Source organism: Emys orbicularis, chromosome 1 (genome assembly GCF_028017835.1).
Source record: "Emys orbicularis isolate rEmyOrb1 chromosome 1, rEmyOrb1.hap1, whole genome shotgun sequence".
Lineage (NCBI taxonomy): Eukaryota > Metazoa > Chordata > Testudines > Emydidae > Emys > Emys orbicularis.
The window spans coordinates 148,619,860-148,638,865 of record NC_088683.1 but is presented as its reverse complement, the minus strand read 5'-3'; the positions used below and the strand labels follow the sequence as shown (position 1 = coordinate 148,638,865).

General features: G+C 45.7%; 1 protein-coding gene across 1 annotated transcript; it reads left to right on the top strand.

The window, feature by feature from the left end:
- Window positions 1-12,073: 12,073 nt before the first annotated feature.
- Window positions 12,074-17,341, top strand: LOC135875640 (killer cell lectin-like receptor subfamily F member 1). The gene is made up of 6 exons (XM_065400600.1): window positions 12,074-12,143; window positions 13,450-13,545; window positions 14,402-14,545; window positions 15,804-15,955; window positions 16,061-16,167; window positions 17,212-17,341. Exons 1-6 carry the CDS (start codon window positions 12,074-12,076, stop codon window positions 17,339-17,341), a joined length of 699 nt encoding a protein of 232 aa, XP_065256672.1.
- Window positions 17,342-19,006: the final 1,665 nt, after the last annotated feature.

Here is a 19,006-nt window from a genome sequence, read left to right as displayed (position 1 = left end):
TAGTTGCTCTCTCTTGTTTTTCTTTCTTCCTTGTAGCATATCTATTTGCTTTTTGTGTAGTAAAGATAACAAACAATCTAGGGATGTGGACGGGCTCTAAAACCATAAGGCAAGAGAAAGTGAAGCAGCAAGGAATAGGGATCCTGATAAAAGCCCAGCAAAGTCAATGGGAGTCTTTCCAACCCATTTACTTCAATGGGCTTTGGATCAGGCCCTAAGAGAAGAAAGGAGAAAAGTGAAAGGCCAGATTTTCAAATGTATTTAAGCCCTAAAGATGTAGATAGCACCTTATGGAATTTTCCAAAGCACCTAAACAGGTTAGACACCCAACCACCATTGAAATCAAGATACTGCAACAATTAAGGCCATAGGAGTTTTGTAATTTAGGCCCCAATTTAGTAAAGCACTTAAGTGTTTAAACTTAACTTTAAACACAATCTTAAATTCCATTGTAAGCAATGGAAAGATTCCCATTGACTTCACTGTGCTATCTGGATAGGGATGAATTTAAGAATGTACGTAAGTGCTTTGCTGAATTGAGGGTCTAACTGTTACCACCTGTTCTCTGGATAATATTGATAACCCTGAAAGATAGAAGAACTTGTCAGAGACATAAATGAGACTCTGGTAAGGGTTCTGAATTCTCTCTCTCCCTCCTCTGACCCCCTAAACCGCCGCTCCAGTTGGAGCAAACAGTAGCAGGTGATTAAAAAAACGGTAAGATCTTAGAAATTTCACAAAGGAGTTCAGAATAAAAACCTTAACTCCAAAATTAAATATCAAATCTCCCCTTAAAAACTCCAGAGCACTAGGTCTCATGGAGGACAGCTGTGTTAAGCAACTCTAGAGATTCCACACCATTTTAAAGATATTTCAAAAACTAAAAAAAAAAAAAAAAAAAACCCAACCAATCAAACAACAAAATTCCTTAAAAATGTGAGAAACATCAATGTTGTAAATTCCATGGATGAAATCCTGGCCCCACTGAAGTCAATGGAAATTCACTTCACTGGGGCTTAGGATTCACCTCAAAGCTCTAAAACATCTTGATTTCTGTGAAAATGTGTACACGTGTAAGAAACCCAATAACTCCTTGTGGCCAGAGATTGTAAGTGAGAAATGTCAGGCAGATAGGTTTTGATCTGAGGAATTCAGAAGGGAGCTCCAAATATCATGCATACAGGACAGATAATTAATTACAGCTTTAACTTTGTTTTTATAAAAGGAACACAGCAGAAACCTTTTATCTTAACTTTTTGGTTTTGTGGGGTTGTTTGTTTGGGAGCTGTATGCTCCTTTAATAACTTGCAAATGTGTGAAATTAAAAATTAAACAAGACTAGCTAGAATCTATGAAGCCACATTCAAAAGATCCTTCCTTTGGAAAGACTGACCCTTCTGTAGAGCTATTGCAGCAAGTGTGGTGGGGGGAAGGAAGATGTGGGGTAAATACATCCCTTAACACCATGAAACCACTTGCTTTCAAATTGTCCCTCTAAGTATTAGTTTTTATTTTTCCATAAAGGTCTTTAGCCTAGAAGCAGAAATATCAATGTACCTTTATTTTCCATGTAATGTGTAGGCTCAGCTACGTAACTCTTCTTGGAATCAGATCTATGTTCAAACATCTGGATCTGGAAAGGTCTAGCCTGTGTGGCTATGGTTACAGTCATCTTGGCTACAATCATCTTGGTGTAAATCATGTTGGGTCTGAGAAGTAAATGCTTTAAGGTTGAAGAGGAGAGACTCTCTTCAAAATATATTGCCTCAAAACAAAACAAAAAGCTTTGGGCCAAATCTGAGAACTGAGCCCCTTAGAGTGTTCCAAAACTTAACAGGCTACTTTTAAATGTAAATGTGTTAATTTTTGATTCATTAACAGAATTATAATCATTCTAATTTTTCCATGATCCAATGAGAAATATTTTTAGCAAACATATTTGTCACCCCAGGGATGCTCCAGAATAAAAGCATTTGTTTTCAAAAGTAATTGTTTCCATCCATCCCTCATTGTTGAGGAGAGAACCTTAGTTATACCTGGTTCACTTTCTCAAGGCTTCAAACCCAGGAAGACTAGAAACATGGGACCCACTGTAATGTTGCCCTGCACCTTGTGTGGGTCGCTTATGCCAGTGCAAAGTACACGCAAAACACTAGTGTGACATTTCACTCCATATTCTTTATGAAAATATGCTTATGATATGAATATGACATAACTGAGATGTACTTTATGCAATATGGGTCTTGTAAGGTATCATTGGAAAGGTTATGATTTACTGAATGTGATTATCCAATCTGTATGCCTGTATCATTTCTGTATCTGAAGTTAGGAATATTAACTATGTATCTGTATTTCAAATGTGTTACTTTGGGTGTCACCCCCAACCAGCGCTTCAGGTACAACAATGGAAAAGCCAGACAGGGCTAATGGGCCATTAGCAGAGACAATGGACTGTGAAAGAGTTTAGTCTTCCTGTGGACGCTGGAGAAGGCTTTTAATAGCATTCACAGGCCCAGCCTATGGCGCATTCTGTGGGCATATGGAATTCCTTTCTGTATAACCAACATCATCAAAAGCTTCTATTTCAACTTTACATGCAGTGTTGATCACAGTGTGCTCAGTTTTGAAGTCAAAACACCTCAGGGGTGTGTCATGTCCACAATCCTCTTCAACGTTGCCACCGACTGGGTAATGCGGCGTACTACAGAAGACATACCAAGAAGCATTAAATGGACACTCTTCTCATCCCTTGAAGACCTGGACTTTGCAGATGATCGCTCTCCTATCCCATACCCAACACCATATACAAGAAAAAACAACTCAACGCATTCAGCCAGCAAATTGGACTGAAAATCAACTGCAATAAGACAGATATCATGACCTTTAATATTGCCTCACCATCACCAGTACGGATAGAGGATTATGTTCTCACTAATAGCAGCAAAGAGTCCTGTGGAACCTTATAGACTAACAGACGTATTGGAGCATGAGCTTTCGTGGGTGAATACCCACTTCGTCGGATGTCAGAAACATTCATCGGAAACATTCACATACTTGGGCAGCACCATCAGCCAGGATGGTGAAACAAGCCAGGACATCCGGAACAAAATCAATAAAGCCAGGAACACCTTCAGGAGCTTAAATACCGTCTGGAAATCATCAAAATACAACACCAAACCCAAATTCAAGATTTATCAGAGCTGCATACTTTCAACACTACTTTATAGTGCAGAATGCTGGGGAATGAGAAAGTATGACATGTCCAAACTGTCTTCATTCCATACAACCTGCCTCAGAAAATTCCTCCTTATCTTTTGGCCCAGAACAATTTCAAACCAAGATCTATTGACACAGTGCAGCCAAGAGAATCTGAGCACCATCATTGCCAGGAGGCATTAGAGGTGGATCGGTCATGTGCTTTGTATGGAAACTGATTCCATCACCAGAGTAGCAATAAAATGGACACCTGAAGGCAAGTGAAAATGAGGCTGCCCAAAAACAACATGGTGAAGAGCTGTGGAAGCCAAGCTGAAAAACCTGGGGCACAGCTGGGGAACCATTGAAAGACCTGCCAGAAACAGACAGGAGTGGTGGAGCTTTGTCACTGCCCTAAACACCAAAGGCGTAATAGGAACATGATGACGATGATCAACTCTTACAGATGGGTATTACTGGCTTGGACTAACCAACAGAGCAAAGGGATGGGAGTGGTATGTAAGCTATTTCAGCTGTGGCTGGCAGGTGTGGGGGATGTTGGCACATCTGGATGATCAAACCTAGAGAAAAAAATCAAATCTCCCAAAGCAGAGTTGAGGAAGTGGTACTTGCTGGTTAGTTTTGATTTGGGGTGAGGTAGGGTGTGAGTGTGTATGCACGTATATATATGGAAGGGGGACAGACACTATTGGTGGCCCTGTTACTTAATTTAAATGCCAACTTCACAATGGAGTCAACTTTATTCCCATGTTTTCACCCTCTCCAGAATTCCATTGAAAAATGATGGCCAAAACTTGAACTGTGCTTGCCTTAGCGTGAAGCAAATGGCTACTGTCGACTGTGTGTTTCTAAGGACTTGTCTACACTTGAAATGCTGCAGCAGTTCAGCAGCACATCTGCACTACTGTAGGCCAGGTAGACACTGCACATTTACTGAGCGATGCAGTTATACTGACCTTAAGCCTCCATGTAGACTGCACTATGGGGGTAGCTCTCTTGCTGACATAGCTATTGCCTCTTGGGGAGGTGGAGTTATTAAACCAATGGAAGAGCTCTCTCCTGTCGGCTTAGAGCATCTTTACACAGAAGCAAAGACTTCACTGGGACTGACAACAGCATAATACCTCTATAGTTGCTACTTTCAGCCTTATTGCCTTTTTTGAACAGAGTCAGAATAATTTCCTTCTTCCAATCATCAGGAATGATACTGGTGTGTCAGATAGTCTGGAAGAGCCTATGCAGTCATGGTACAATAATACTCTCACCTGTTTTCAGCAACTTAGGGGTGATGTTGTAAACCTCTGATTCCTTCCTAGACTTCAGCTTATGGACTGCAATCCGGATCTCTTCTTGGTTGAAGGAAGGTGGATTTACTGTAACTGATGGCCCCTCTTCAGTTGAGAAGCATCTTGAAATGATCTTCCCTTCGATGCAACTGATCCTGCAGACTTTGGCTGATGCTACTATTCTGAGGCTTTACTGGACAAGCTTGTGCCACCTTCCCCCGCAAACACCACAAAGTTGAGTAGAGGGTTCAGAGACTGTGCCTGGCAGAAGCCTGTTCTGAACTGGCCGCCTGAGTCAACCACTAGGATTCCTTATCTTTTTTACAGTGACTTGACAACATTCTGAAGTCAAATCCATTGAGCCCTTTGCTCTCGACAAACGTGTCTTTGGACACGTGTCTTTGGAATTGTCGCCTAATTTTTTTTCTTAGTTCCAACTGCTGTAAACATCTCTTCACTGATCCACGGTTGATGTTTGAAGGGCTGAGGCCGCAGCACCAAGCTGGCAGCAGTCAGTACTGTGGGCAGAGGAAGTGAGACTTCAGTCTGTAATGTTTCAGTGGCCTTACACAGGTCAGAACAGAAAGCCATCTGATAGCTTGGATGTAATAAGTGCTTTTGGTTGAATTGGACTAATTTTGGCCCATTAACTGTCTATCTTCAACGCTGAAGGAGCAGTTTTGTCAGTAGAAGTTGATGGGCAGTGTCAAGTGGAGCACCTCTGTGAACGCGTACATCAGTGACCATTGATCACCAATGATTGTTAATGAGGACATGATCAGTAAAAGTCACAGTGAAACCATCTGGACTGTACCAGGTCAGTTCGTGAAACCTTGGATAACAGAAGAGCAAGTCAATGGTCACCATGTCATTGGCAACTGCAAATTTCAGCAGTCACTGTCTGTTCCTGTTCTTCTGCACAATACCAAACTTCCTGAGAGTACTCACCCAGGTGTCATTATCTTTTCCTTCCTGCACATTAAAGTCACTCAGGATCATGATGACATCTCTCACGATAACATATCTTCTTGGAGTTTCATTGAGGAATAACTGCAGTTGCTGGTAAAAATCATCTCAAGCCACATCATTGGCCTTGATGTTGGTGGTACCATATACTGTGATGGTGGTAAAATATCCAGAGCTGGTAAGGAGTCAGATGCTGCTAAGTCACTCATTAATCACCTACCAACCTGCAGTGCCCATCGGTCATTGGGGGAAAGTACAACAGCCACCCCTTGCTGGAGAAACCTATCAGGGCAGCCTGAGAACAAAAATGTATAGTGCTCAACTTTCTTTTCCCTGGCCATCACACTTCAGATAAAATGCAGATGTCAACACTCAGGCTTTTCAACAGCTTGACAAGGAAGATGGCTTTACCTGTTTCTGACAGTGTTTGAATGATCCTGGCACAAATTTTACATTTGCCCCGAACATATAGCATACCAGAATGGCACTTTTGCAAGGTTTCATTGGTAATTTTTGCCTCAGTGGCAGAGAAACTCTTGGCTCTTTCATCTACAAGGACAATCAACTAGATCATCACACAGATGGTCAGCTTCAGCATAAACACCCTCACAATGTGAACATACCAATCCTTCTCGTTAGGGCTCTTTCAAAGTGCACTGAAGTCAGTGGAAGAGTCCCATTGTCATCAATGGGCTCTGGATCAGGTCTTTACTGCTTTCCTTGCTTTTTTCTTTCCTGCCTGCATTACTGCCCCCCTTCAGTTTCTGCACCCAGTAACATTCACCCTTACTCACCATCCTCTTCTCAATTAGTCCCTCCCTCCAGCCTCTCTGCAAGAGTCTTTCTTCCATCTATAACATTTACACTTCAGCCTTCTTGCCCACATTCATGAGAGATTATGAGAAAAATGTCTTTGCTGGGTAGCTCTTTGATGACATAATTTGGCATGAGCAGTCAGTAAACAGCACTGTGGTTTTAGCAAACTTTAATGCTTTGGCCAGTAAATGTCACTGCAGGAAGTGGAGAAAACTTCTGTATCTGATCACACTCTTTCCTGTCACTGCCTGTGAAATGTGCCTGGTATAGCTTATTAATACAAACCAATTTCAATTGTACAAAGACCAGACTGTGACATTGGGTGATGTCAGGGGAGTGAGACTGGTAAAAAACTGGAGTGATGCAGTGGAGAATCAGGCCCAGAGAGTATAACAATCTGAATAAAAATCCAATCTATTTCGAACTGCCCACGTTTCCCTTCCATGGTGCCTGTGATGTCAGAATCCGATGAGTTCTCCCATCTCATAAACTATGTCAGTATTTTCCATTCACTTTGCACTTGCTTTCTTTAGGGAGAAATGACTACGGATGATGCCAGGCCATGGGGAATCAGGCCCATAGAGTCAGAAGTCAGTGTTCTATATCGGTGTGTTACTGCTCAAAAGCGTATGGTCTCTCCAGCCCTTCAATAAAAGGAGTCTTGTGTCAGGATGGGAAGCAACAGCAGCTCTTCCCATTCCTCAGATCATTCTCCCTCTAGTTGCCACTAAGCCGATTTTTTCTTAAATCCACTCAGGCCTTCTCTATCCATTGTAAAAAAATCAGTGTGTCCTTATATAACCACATTTCCCTTCAGTATGTCATATTCCACAATCAAGCAGTCAGTTGTCTCCCTACACACAGGCTCTGGCCCTTGGGATGATAGATTATTTCCTGAGAAATATTTTCTTCCTTACAAAGGGTCTGGTTAGAGCCTTGTTCTGCATCTGCACATTGAATTCTATGACAAAACCAAAGGACATTCAGCTCGGTCTACTTTTACCCCGCTAGTCTCTCTTATGTATTTTCCCAGGACAGGTAGGGATTGTGAAGCCTTATTTTCATCCTAAGCAACATGTTGATGGTATATGAATGATTCAGAAAAAAAAAAAAGATTCACATTTCAGTCTAATCAGCTCTTTAAATGGGGGCAGGGGAGGGGTTGTTGAATAGCATCCAAGACTCTTAGTAGGGTGACCAGATGTCCTGATTTTATAGGGACAGTCCCAATTTTTGGGTCTTTTGCTTATATAGGCTCCTACTACCCCCCACCCCATCCTGATTTTTCACACTTGCTGTCTGGTCACCCTACTCTTAGGTAGAGTCCACACCACCAGATAGGAACACATACCCCCACCCTCTCTCTCCTTTTCACTAGAATTTAGCCCCTTACCCAGGGCCGGTGCAACCACTAGGCAAACTAGGCGATCGCCTAGGGTGCCAAGTGGTTGGGGGCACCAAAAAGCGGTGCCCTGGCTCGGCAGGGAGGAGCTGCCTTCCGGAGGCACCGGAGAGCCAGAACGTTGGCTTGCGGGGGCGGTGAGCCCCAGCCATGGAGGAGCCGGCGCGGCGCAGGGGGGCAGCAGCCCTGCAAAGGTGGTGGCGCCGCTAGCGGGGAGTAGCCGGGCCCCCTGCTCCTCCTGCCCAGGCTGCGGCCTGGCACACCGCCCCCCCCCCCCCCGGGGCTCCTGCAGGCTGCAGCAGATGTATGTGGGCGCCGGCCTCTGTGCGCCCCCCGGCTTCTCCCTCGCCACGCCCCTCGCCCCTGCACCTCCCGGAGCTCCCCGCTCCCGCTGCCTCAGCACTCTGCGGGGGAGGGGCTATGCGCGTGGCAGTGTGTTTTGCCTCCACATGAAGCCAGTGTCTGACCAGCATGGGCATGGTATGGGGAGTCCCCGGGGGGGGGGGGCAGTCAGGGAGCAGGGGGAGGATTGGATGGGTCAGGAGTTCTGGGGGGGGAGGCTGTCAGGGGGCGGGGGTGTGGAGAGGGATCGGAGAAGTCAGGGGACAGGGAGCAGCGGGGCTTAGGTTGGGAGTTCTGGGGGGTCCTGTCAGGGGCCGGGGAGTGGTTGGATGGGGCGTGGGAGTCCCGGGGGTCTGTCTGGGGGTGGGGGTGTGAATAAGGTTTGGGGCAGTCAGGGGACAGGTAGGGTCCTAGGGGGGCAGTTAGGGTGGGGGGGGTCTCAGGAGGGGGCATTCAGGGGACAAGGAACAAGGAGGCTTAGGTGGGGGGTCGGGTTCTGGGGGGCAGTTAGGGGCAGGGTTCCCAGGAGGGGGCAGTCAGGGGACAAGGAGCAGGGGGAAGTTGAGGGTTCTGAGGGGGCCAGTCAGGGGGTGGGAAGTGGGAGGGAGTGGATGGGGGCGGGGCTAGGGAAGGGCTCTCCCCCCCATCCTCTTTTTTGATTGTTGAAATATGGTAACCCTAGGTGAGGGGCAACAGAGAGTCCTGTGGCACCTTTAAAACTAACAGATGTATTGGAGCATAAGCTTTCATGGGTGAATGCCCACTTCGTCGGATGCATCCGATGAAGTGGGCATTCACCCACGAAAGCTTATGCTCCAATACATCTGTTAGTCTTAAAGGTGCCACAGGACTCTCTGCTGCTTTTTACAGATCCAGACTAACACGGCTACCCCTCTGATACTTGACCCTAGGTGAGGGGGGAGTCAGGGGGAGCATGAGGGCCAGCACCTACATGCATCCGCTGCAGCCTGAAGGACCCCCCGGGGGCAGGGGGGCACCGGGCCGCAGCCTGGGCAGGAGGGGTGGGGGGCGCAGCCACTCCCCACTAGCGGTGCCGCTGCCTTTGCAGGGCTGCTGCCCCCCTGCGCCATGCCGGCTCCTCCATGGCTGGGGCTTGCCGCCGCTGCAAGCGGGACGCTCTGGCTCTCCGGTGCATCTGAAAGGCGGCTACTCCCTGCCGTGCTGCTGCAGCGGCCCAAGCCCAGCAAAGCCAGTGAGTGGACTCGGGGCGGAGGCCGCCGGGGTGGGGTGGGGAGGGGAGGGCTCGTGGGGGGGCTGTGCATCCTCCAGGGGAGTTCAGGAGGCGGGGAGGGAGGAACCGGGTCTGGGGAGCAGCCCCTGGGCATGGCTGGCCTGGCCCCTGGGGTCTATAAAGGCTCGTTGGGATTTGCCCCTCAATGAACCGATGTGGGGGGGGGGGGGGCGCAAAGTGGAAGTTTCGCCTAGGGTGCAAAATATCCTTGCACCGGCCCTGCCCTTACTTCCTGCTTAGCAAGTGAAGTTCAGTTGAGGGTAACCTCCTCAATTAGGGCAGGCTAAACATAGTTCTGCTGCTCTTTGCTCAAGCAATAAGGACAACAATATAATCATTTCCCCTGCATTCAACAGTCGTTCATGTCCCCTGCATTCAATATTAAACATTTTATTAAAGTGAATGTTTAAAATGAAATATACACGAGTTAAGAGGGAAGGTACTGTACATCTGGGGTCAGGCTTCGGTTATGGGGGGTTACAGGTATCGTTTGCAAGGATGAAAAGATACATACATATCACATAACCTGCATTGACCCAGATTGGGGTGCAAGGGTTTTTAAAGTGTCAGTGGATAAGTGGGCTCGGGTACGCCACCCATGGAATGAGTAAGGAGTCCAAGTCAGTATCGGTGTAGCGGATAAGTACATGGGTGGGGTGCGTCCCTTGGTTCGTCAGGGAAGGAAGTGGGTTATTTCCCTGGTCGGTGGTCTCAGTTACTCAGTGTGGTATTGACGGTATCCTGTGATGTGTTCCGTATAAATGTCTCTGGACCACCTGATGGTGTTGGACACCATGAGCTGTCTCATGAGCCGGGCGTAGCATCGACCGACTCTGCATGCTCTCAGAACCGGCTCGTTGTGGGAGTCCCACAAGCCCAGGGCTTCCACTATCAGGGCATGTATCTGATTTGTAACCCAACACCAGCCAAAATGGATCACTTTGGCAACACGGCTCTGTCTGCTGGATACCTAGGCAGAGTAGGTGTGTTCATGTAAATACAGTCTGCTCCTGAAATCTTTTCCCCTCCCCAGGTCATCACTAGCTGTCAGTGGGGAGCTCATTCAGACCCTATTACATATACATCGGAACCCTTTGGTCCCTAAAGAGAGTGGATGTTATGTGTTCTGGAGACCTGTCTCATGGGGAGGAAGCTGCCCCATGATCCCTACAGATTCAGAATGACATTTTCCAAAGGTCTGAGCTTTTAATTCAGGTCTTGGGCCCTGAAGAAACAGGCATAAGGGGAAAGTACAAGCTGAGCATCAAGACTACAAAGTGTGACTGGAGTGCAAGTCATCTGCTTTGGCCCAACATGGTGCCTTTGGGGAAGGGCAGGGAGGACGGGAGCCCCACAGTGGCATTTTTAAGGGGTTCCCCCATTTCAATTGTTCTACTGAGCTTCAAATTGTACCTGTAACTGCCCACCCCCCAACCAGCTGCTATGCAATTATTCATTTCACCAGCCATGGTACATGAACCAGCCAGAGAGAAAGCAGTCACTCAGAACCTGGTCACTGCTACTGAACAGAGCACCAGCAACATCCTCAGAGCTCACTCCTGAGCCAACCCAACCCCAGGCAGGATGGGGAAAGGGAACAGAAACAGGAAGAGAAGACTCATAAGACCCTCACAAAACACACACAGCTCTGAGTTGCTACAGAGAATTCTTTCCCCGGTGTCTGGCCGGTGGGTCTATTGCAGGAGGTTATGGGTCTATTGCAGGAGTGGGTGGGTGAGGTTCTGTGGCCTGTGATGTGCAGGAAGTCAGACTAGATGGTCACGATGGTCCCATCTAGCTTTAAAGTCTGAGACCCAGAAATGGAGCAAAGTCCAATTGAACGCCCAGCAGGAGTCACAGGATATGGGACCACTGGGATAATCCAGCATGGATATCCCTGTTTGGAGTTTCCTGGAGCCATGTACACACACACACACTTTGACATACCTGTTGGACAACAGCCATATCCATATGCAGGATGTGACAGGGAACATGTGGCATATGAACAAGGACATTGCTGGGATCAATCTCCCACCTCTGCTGCTGCCATATGCATAGAGAAGTCTAGGAGGGCCTGTCCCAGGAATCACTAGCATAGGTGTCCATACCACAAAGGTGCAGGTATAACCCTGAAAGTGTATGTTCCCAGTGCATAGGGCCCAATTTCCCTTTAGTGGCCATAATTGCAGTTTGGGATTTCATATCCTCTGGCAGAGTTTTGGCCTCTGTTGCAGTCAGACTGGGGATGACTCAGGAAATTCCAACCCTTATGCAAATTTCATCCCTGCCTGGGGAGAACATCCATTCAGATTGGCTGCCTTCCCCACAGTTCAACTCAGGCTCTTGTATTGTGCCTGACCCACTTCCTGCTGTGACTCTAGGGGAAGGTGAGAGATATGCACAGTAGGAACAAGACAACATATTTTGTGAAATCATCTTTTTGGCCCCAATTCAGCAAAGAACTCAAGCACATGTGAACTATCACATCCCTTTTCAGCAAAACTCTTCAGCACGTCCTTCATTTTAAACAGATGAATAATCCTATGGAGATTCAATGAGACTATTCACATGCTTGCTAGTGTGAACTCAGCCTGAGGAGTCTTGAATGACTGTGCCTGGTAGGAGGCACCTATGATCCCGAAGCGAGGCAGTAGTCACAAGGAAATCACCATAGCCAATCTGCTGTGTAGTTTCCCCCAGACGTTCTCAAGAGACCTGCCCCTGCTCCCTTCCTGTACGTACTTGCCGACGGTAGTTGCCTGGCAGTAAAGCTTATACTCTAGGGACCTAGAGATGGAGGATGAGGCTGGTTGTGGTTACAGAACCCCACAATTCAAAGAAAGGAAACGAAGCTCCTACACAGGTAGGATTAAGACACCTTGTGTTTGATATAAAATACAGATATGGAGTTTATTTCCTGTGCTGTCTGTCTCTCTCCTCTCTTATCTTTCTCTGCACAGAATCAGACTTTCCACTCTGGGTAGGAGATAAAAGGGGGGGGGGGAATTTGGCTCTATCTTAATAAAAGTTTTGTTTAGTGTTGCTAGATGCTGATGCAGTAGAAGCCACAGGTGAGGCACTCTGCTGTCTGATTCTGATCTCACCAGCATAATCCAGGAGTAATTTCACTGAAGCCAGTCTAGATACACTGCTGCAAGTGAGATCACTGTCAGGTGTCAAATCTCAAGCTGCTGAATATGAAATTCAAAGGGAAATATAGATCCTAGTGGAAATAGCTTTGTTGTTGTTTTTTTAATAGACTTCTAGGGGACAAGTTCAATTTCAAGTGTACAGAATATATTTCTGTCCAGACCAGTATTATCTAAACTATTCTTGCTATTTGCTTCTATACCTTGGATCTGTATAAAGTTGAGAAAGAAGACATAGGCCCAGAGTCTCAAAGGTATCTAGGTGCCTAACTCCAACTGAAAGCAATTGGAGATAGGCACCTAAATACATTTGGAGATCTGGGCCATACAGCCTAATAAGGGCCTGATCCTCAGCTGATATAAATCAATGTAGCTTCAATGTCAGCTCCACTAACTTACACCAGCTGAAGATCTGGCATAGTGAATTAATCCTCACAACACTCCTGGGAAGCAGAAAATATTAAATGATTTGCCCAAGGTCACACAGGAAGCCTGTGGCAGCGACATGAATAGAATTCCCATCTCCCAAATCCCTGTCCAACATCTTAGCTACGAGATCATCCTTCTTCTCCCGTCAGTTATCCCTTAACTTTTTTCTCAAAGTGGTATGTGATCTTGAACTTCCACCTTGCCAGTTCATCAGAGTTGGGAAGAAAGGTGCTAGTCTTCTCACGCTGCAAAAGAACATAGTTTCTTACAAGACAGTACCATACTTCCAGTGGACCTGGGCAGAAAGGCACATAATTTAACATCTTCTTTGAAGGACGGCACCCCAACCCCCAATCTGCTTGTCGCTTAACAAAAAATTTACTCTGTCTTCTCTGAACGGCAGCACCTCTAACAATGTATCAGGTTCCAAAAGGGACCTTTTAGCCTGGTTTGTAGACACCTTTTTACCTCTGGGCACCTCTCACCTCTATTCAGATCTAAACTACCCAGCTACTGATACTTATCGGAACAGAGATAACGTACAGCAGCTTCTCTCTGCTGAAACCAAACTCTTTCATTTCTTATTGCCAGGTCCCTGCTCTCAGCAGCCAGGCTGGTGCATTGCTGCTCTAATTCTAGGGACTAAGGCACTGCTGCAGGGAGTTGCAATAGCTTTAGCTCTGCAAGGTGAGTGACACTGCTCAAATGGCGTCAATAAGTGTTAGTTCTGTACTGTATTGCCGTTGACATTTTGGTTTTGTGATGGGCAATTTCAAATGAGTGATTAATCTGATATCACTTTGATCTGAGGTTGAGAAGGGTGAAGGGCAACCCCTGAAGGTTTATTCGTTCTATGGGCTTGATTCTCCTCTCCCAGACCTTGCTGTATATCAGGAGTAACACCAGTGAAGTCAGTGGAGTTTCACAGGTGTAGTGAGAAGAATCATATTATCAATATCTAGTTTTTCCCCAGTGACCATACTCTCCATAATGAAATGGTGCAGAGCTAGCCTGTCCCTTCCAGGCCTTATCTACCAAGATTTTATCTGTTTACTTATAAGAACATAGGACTGGGCACAGGGCTGGCTCTTCCATTTTTGCCGCCCCAAGCAAAAAAAAAAAAAAAAAACCCGCTCGGACTGCCGCCCGGAATGCTGCCCCTTACCATGTGCCGCCCCAGGCACGTGCTTCCTCCGCTGGTGCCTGAAGCCAGCCCTGACTGGGCAGGACCTCCTGGGTCATTGAGTCCAGTCCCCTTGCTATCACAGGCAATGCACGCTCCCATTACAGTAGTACACAAGTGCCTCAATAATGAATCAATCCTCACCACCACCTGTCAGGTAAGAGAAGTATCATTGCCCCTATTTTACAGACAGAGAATATAAATGCCTCATCTAAAGTCACAATGGAAGGCTAAGGGAGAGCTGGGAACCTAGATCTCTTATGTCCTAGCCCAGTGCCTTCGCTGCAAACCATCTTTTCCCTCATTTTATGCAACTGAAGTCCCTATTAACCATCAATTTCTCTCCTTTTTATGTGTAAGCCTTGAGGGAGTGTTGTGAAAAGGCTGTGAAGACAGAGGCCTCACTAAGGCATAACACAAACCACACTTCAGTGGAAGATACCCATGGAGCTCACTCCTTGGTACTGAGCAGGCTGAAAGAGAATCTGTGTGGAAATAAACAGGGTGAGGAGATAAATTATTTCTGCAAGGAGATTTTGTTTGTCATATCTCAGGGTCCCATCATGCTCCAGTTGAAGTCAACAGCAAGACTCCCTTTGATATCCGTGGGAGCAGGGGCAGGCAACGTAGCAGAAGGTTGCTCACTATGCAGCCCCCGGGAGCAGTGTAATGCTAATATTCAGCCTATGGCCACATCCACATTGTAAATTAAGGGAGAGCACAAAACTGATCAAATGCAGGTTTCTACTGGTGGTGAACCCAAACAAGCAGTAATTTCTATGAATCTGGCAAGGAAAAGTCCTTTATGTGCATATATTATAGTGGTGTCCATTTATTTTTATTGTAAAAGAGTAAATGTACCTACATTTGATGCAGTTCTCAAACACCTGGAAAAGCTGCCAGTCTAGTGTGGGCCTTGGTGTTCCAGAGGCTGAACGCCTCTGATCTGTCAAGTATGTAGCTTTATAGAGACAAACCAGTGAAAGGTAATACAATAAGAGGGTTTTTTGCAGGTATAATCAGACCCACAAAAATTGTGCCTGCATTTTTTGTTCCCATAGTCAGTTGAGCCTATAAATCCAAACAAAAATGTAGTTGCAGCTCAGTTATTCAGTCCTCTACATTGTTGGATTTGCCACTGTAGTTGTGGGTGCAAAAACAGGTGAATTTTTTCTGGGCATTACAAAAATGGAAAGCTGTCCTTTAATACCAAGATATAAGGCATGTCCAAGGTATAAGGCAAGTTTCATACAAGGATCTCAAAGGGCTTAATAAATATTACCTAAGCTTCACGACACCTCTGCAAGACAGCAAAATGTTATAATAATTTCACAGATGGGTAAACTGAGGCATAGATCGATAGGCTCAAATTTCAAGACTCTGCGGGCCCAACTTAAGACCCTGCAGACCTGCATTTCAGAGGTTCTAAGTAGCCACAACTCCAGCTGAAGTGAGTGGGTGCAGTGGATACTCAGCACCTCTGAAAAGCAGCCCCTAAAAGCCTCAGGCTGGGCACCCACATGTTTGAAACCGTGGGCCTATGTGACTTCCCCAAGGTTATAGCAAGTTACTAGTAGAGTTCAGATCAGCATCTAGCTATCCTGATGCTCAGTTTCCTTTCTTAACTACAGAACAGCAAAACTTTGTATTGCGTTTGTGTGAAAAGCCTATAATATTGAGAATTTTCACAGATATAAACTTTAAAAAATGTACTGATGTAAAGAATAGTAAAAGGACCAAAAATATATCAATTCCCTTGCAGGAACAGAGTGTGAGCTCTGCCCTCCTGAGTGGCTGCTGCACAGAGGAAGGTGTTACTACTTCTCAGAGGAGAAGAAAATCTGGCAGGCCAGCAAAGATTATTGTGCAGCCAGGAAATCCAGCCTCCTGATTTTTGAAAGTGAGGCAGAAATGGTGAGTACTGAAGCATTGCCCTATTCTTCAAAGAGGAGCAAAATAGACACCACACTCCTGGATTTCAGCAAGAGAGTTGCACATTCATTATCATCTCACCCACAGGGATTTTTCAGTACCCAATATGAAGATGCTACTTTTCGCTGGATTGGATTAAATTTCAAAGAAGGAGGATGGACATGGCTTGATGACCCCAAATTACAAGGATACAAGTCAGTGTTGTTTTTCTTCTTGAAGTTAAATTAGTTATGAAGCAATTAGTTTGCCCAGCCCTAGTGCACAATTTGCTGCTCTCATTGCGTCATTCCCTTTACCCAGATACCTCAGCCTAAGAAGGCTCTTGAGTGCTGAGGCAGGTTGAGCTTCATATATGTTTGCTTGAAAAGTACTACAGAGCTGATACTCACTTTTCCCTGGTCACATCGTGTATCCCAGGTAGAAGGAGCACTACATGCCCTCCATTAGCCTTTTGATACATCCTTTTCGGTCAGTATTAGCCTCTGATTCAAACTAAACCCTACCGATTTTTCCCACTCCACATTGCTGCCTCCCTCAGATTTCCTCTCACTCTAACACTCACATTCCCATCCCCCCACTAATGCCTCCTCACACTTACACTTACCCCATTTACCGTCTGCCACTGACCAGCATCCTTCTAAGGCTAGGTCTACACTACAGCGGGGGGTGAATGGAGATTGGGCTCACCCCTTCATGTCCATCTCATGGAAATGTTACTAACATATAGACACTGAGATCCCTACAGCAGAAGGATTTGGCCCCACCTTCCCCACAATGAAAGTTCAGTATTTCCAGTCTCTGGAGTGTGTCTTAACTAATGGGTTTGGAATTAGTGGTTTGACATAGTTCTGGCTAATTCTCCTATTTCTAATGTTGTCTGTAGAAAGGAGGACTCCTGCATATTTTCTGCAGAGCATTTGGGGTTGTTGGTTACTATTTGCATCCCTGGTATCCATTTAAATATCAGGAGATGTGCTCTAACTGTATCAAAACACTAAATCAAAACCTGTCTCAAAAACTTACTGCTTCCTTCAACCAGCTTAAAAGTTAGATAGAGATGGTCCAGAATCAGAACTCTGTATCCAAACACACCTGAGCTCTGATGGTTAGGAGAAAATGGAACCCAGATCTGAAAATTCCTGATTTGGGGTTTGGTCTTGTAAACCCAAAAGCATAATGGGGCCTCCTTGTCCCCATTTTGGAAGTTATTAGCTCAACTTTGAGATTTCCCCCCCCAGTTTTACCATGAAAGACAGAAAAGGTGGAGGGGGCTGTGCTGCTTTCAAGAAGCAGGAGATTCATGCGGATAGCTGTCATTCATCATACAAGTGGATCTGTAAGAAAAAGGCAACTCTACTGGATTTCTGAAACACCGCAGGAGGACTGGCTGTGTACGCAAGCCATGTCACACTACATGTTAAAATGGATTGCTTCCCAATAGAGGGCACTTGCGACATTTTGTACTCCAAAGCAACATCCTAGCACCCCATATTCACCATGGTGTTATAATTATATGTTTTGTACAAAGTATGCCTTGTAAGGTATCATTCTAAAAGTCTTGATGTGTTGAACATTTATATCCTGTTGGGTTGTATGTGCTGTCATTGTATCTAAAGTTATTAATATTTACTATGTACCAGTATTTCAAATGTGTTTACTCCTGGGTAACACCCACAAGGTAGTTTACATCCAGTCTAGCCAGCACATTGTGAATGAACCATTCAAGGTAATGGCCCATTAAGAAACACAATAGGCCATGGAAGCAGCTTATCCCCATCTGATGGACGTTCCTGTGAACATTCTAGCCAGTATATGGATAATGGCTGCTATGACTCATCAAAGTATGCAAGCGCATGTGACCAGCTCATGTGACACTGGATTCCATCTTGTGCCTGTGCTTTTCCACTAACTGTGCTGGGGGCTATGTTTGGGAAAATGAAATTCCCTTCACATGGAAGAAGCTGTAAAAGGGGGAAGTGACATCACCACTTTGCCTCACTCCCCCTACAACTCAACACCTGGAAATACCTTAGGTACAAAGACTGAACTGGGAATGTGGCCGTAGGCCGAAGGGATTTCTAGCCTGTGTATGGAAGATTGGTGGACTGTTTGTATCATTAGGGTGAGACACTGCTTGATTCAAATCCTGTCTAGTGTATAGAACTTAGATTGTGATTTGGTTTTATTTCTTAGGTAACCAACTTTGATCTGTACGCAATTACTTATAATCACTTAAAATCTATCTTTCTGTAGTTAATAAATCTGTTTTATATTTTTATTTACAACAGTGTGTTGCTCGACTAATTAGGTGGGTGGCCCTTCATTCTCTTGTGTGCGCCCGCCCAGGCGCACACTTTAGAGGGAACTATCCACGGACCACCTGAATGCAGCTCGCGGACCACTGATGGCCCACAGACCACAGTTTGAGAACCTCTGCTCTATTATATACTGCCTCAGCATAGGACATTGACTGGATTTTCCCGAAATGCCCTGTAACAAACATATGGCCCATTCCAATGCAAACATTGCCATTGACTTCATTGGTTATTGCATCAAGGCACTTAGTGTGGGAGCTTAGCAGGTACGGATATGCAAATACAATTGAGCCTGGGCTCTAGACCCTGTGTGGTGGGAGGATACCAGAGCTCGGGCTCCAGCCCAAGCCCAGAAGTCTACAGAACAATGAAACTACCAGAGCCCTGTGAGTCTGAGTTGGCTGGCATGGGCCAGCTGCAGGTTTTTCTTTGCTGTGTAGACATACCCTTTGTCTGCTAGCTTTCTCTCAGCTTTCTCTCACTGAAACACACCACACACACACACACACAGCTGCAACCGGTCAATATTTGCAGCCTATGTTTGCAATCAGATGCTAGGGAAATCCCTTGGCTCACACGGATTTATCTTCTGATCAGGTCTTGCCATGCTGGCCATTGCCTTGGACAGTAGCTTTTTTGTTTCATCTATCGCTACACAAAGGCATGTGGTTGTGCCTTTATTTAGAGTTTGTCTACACTTACATTTTATAGTGCTCTA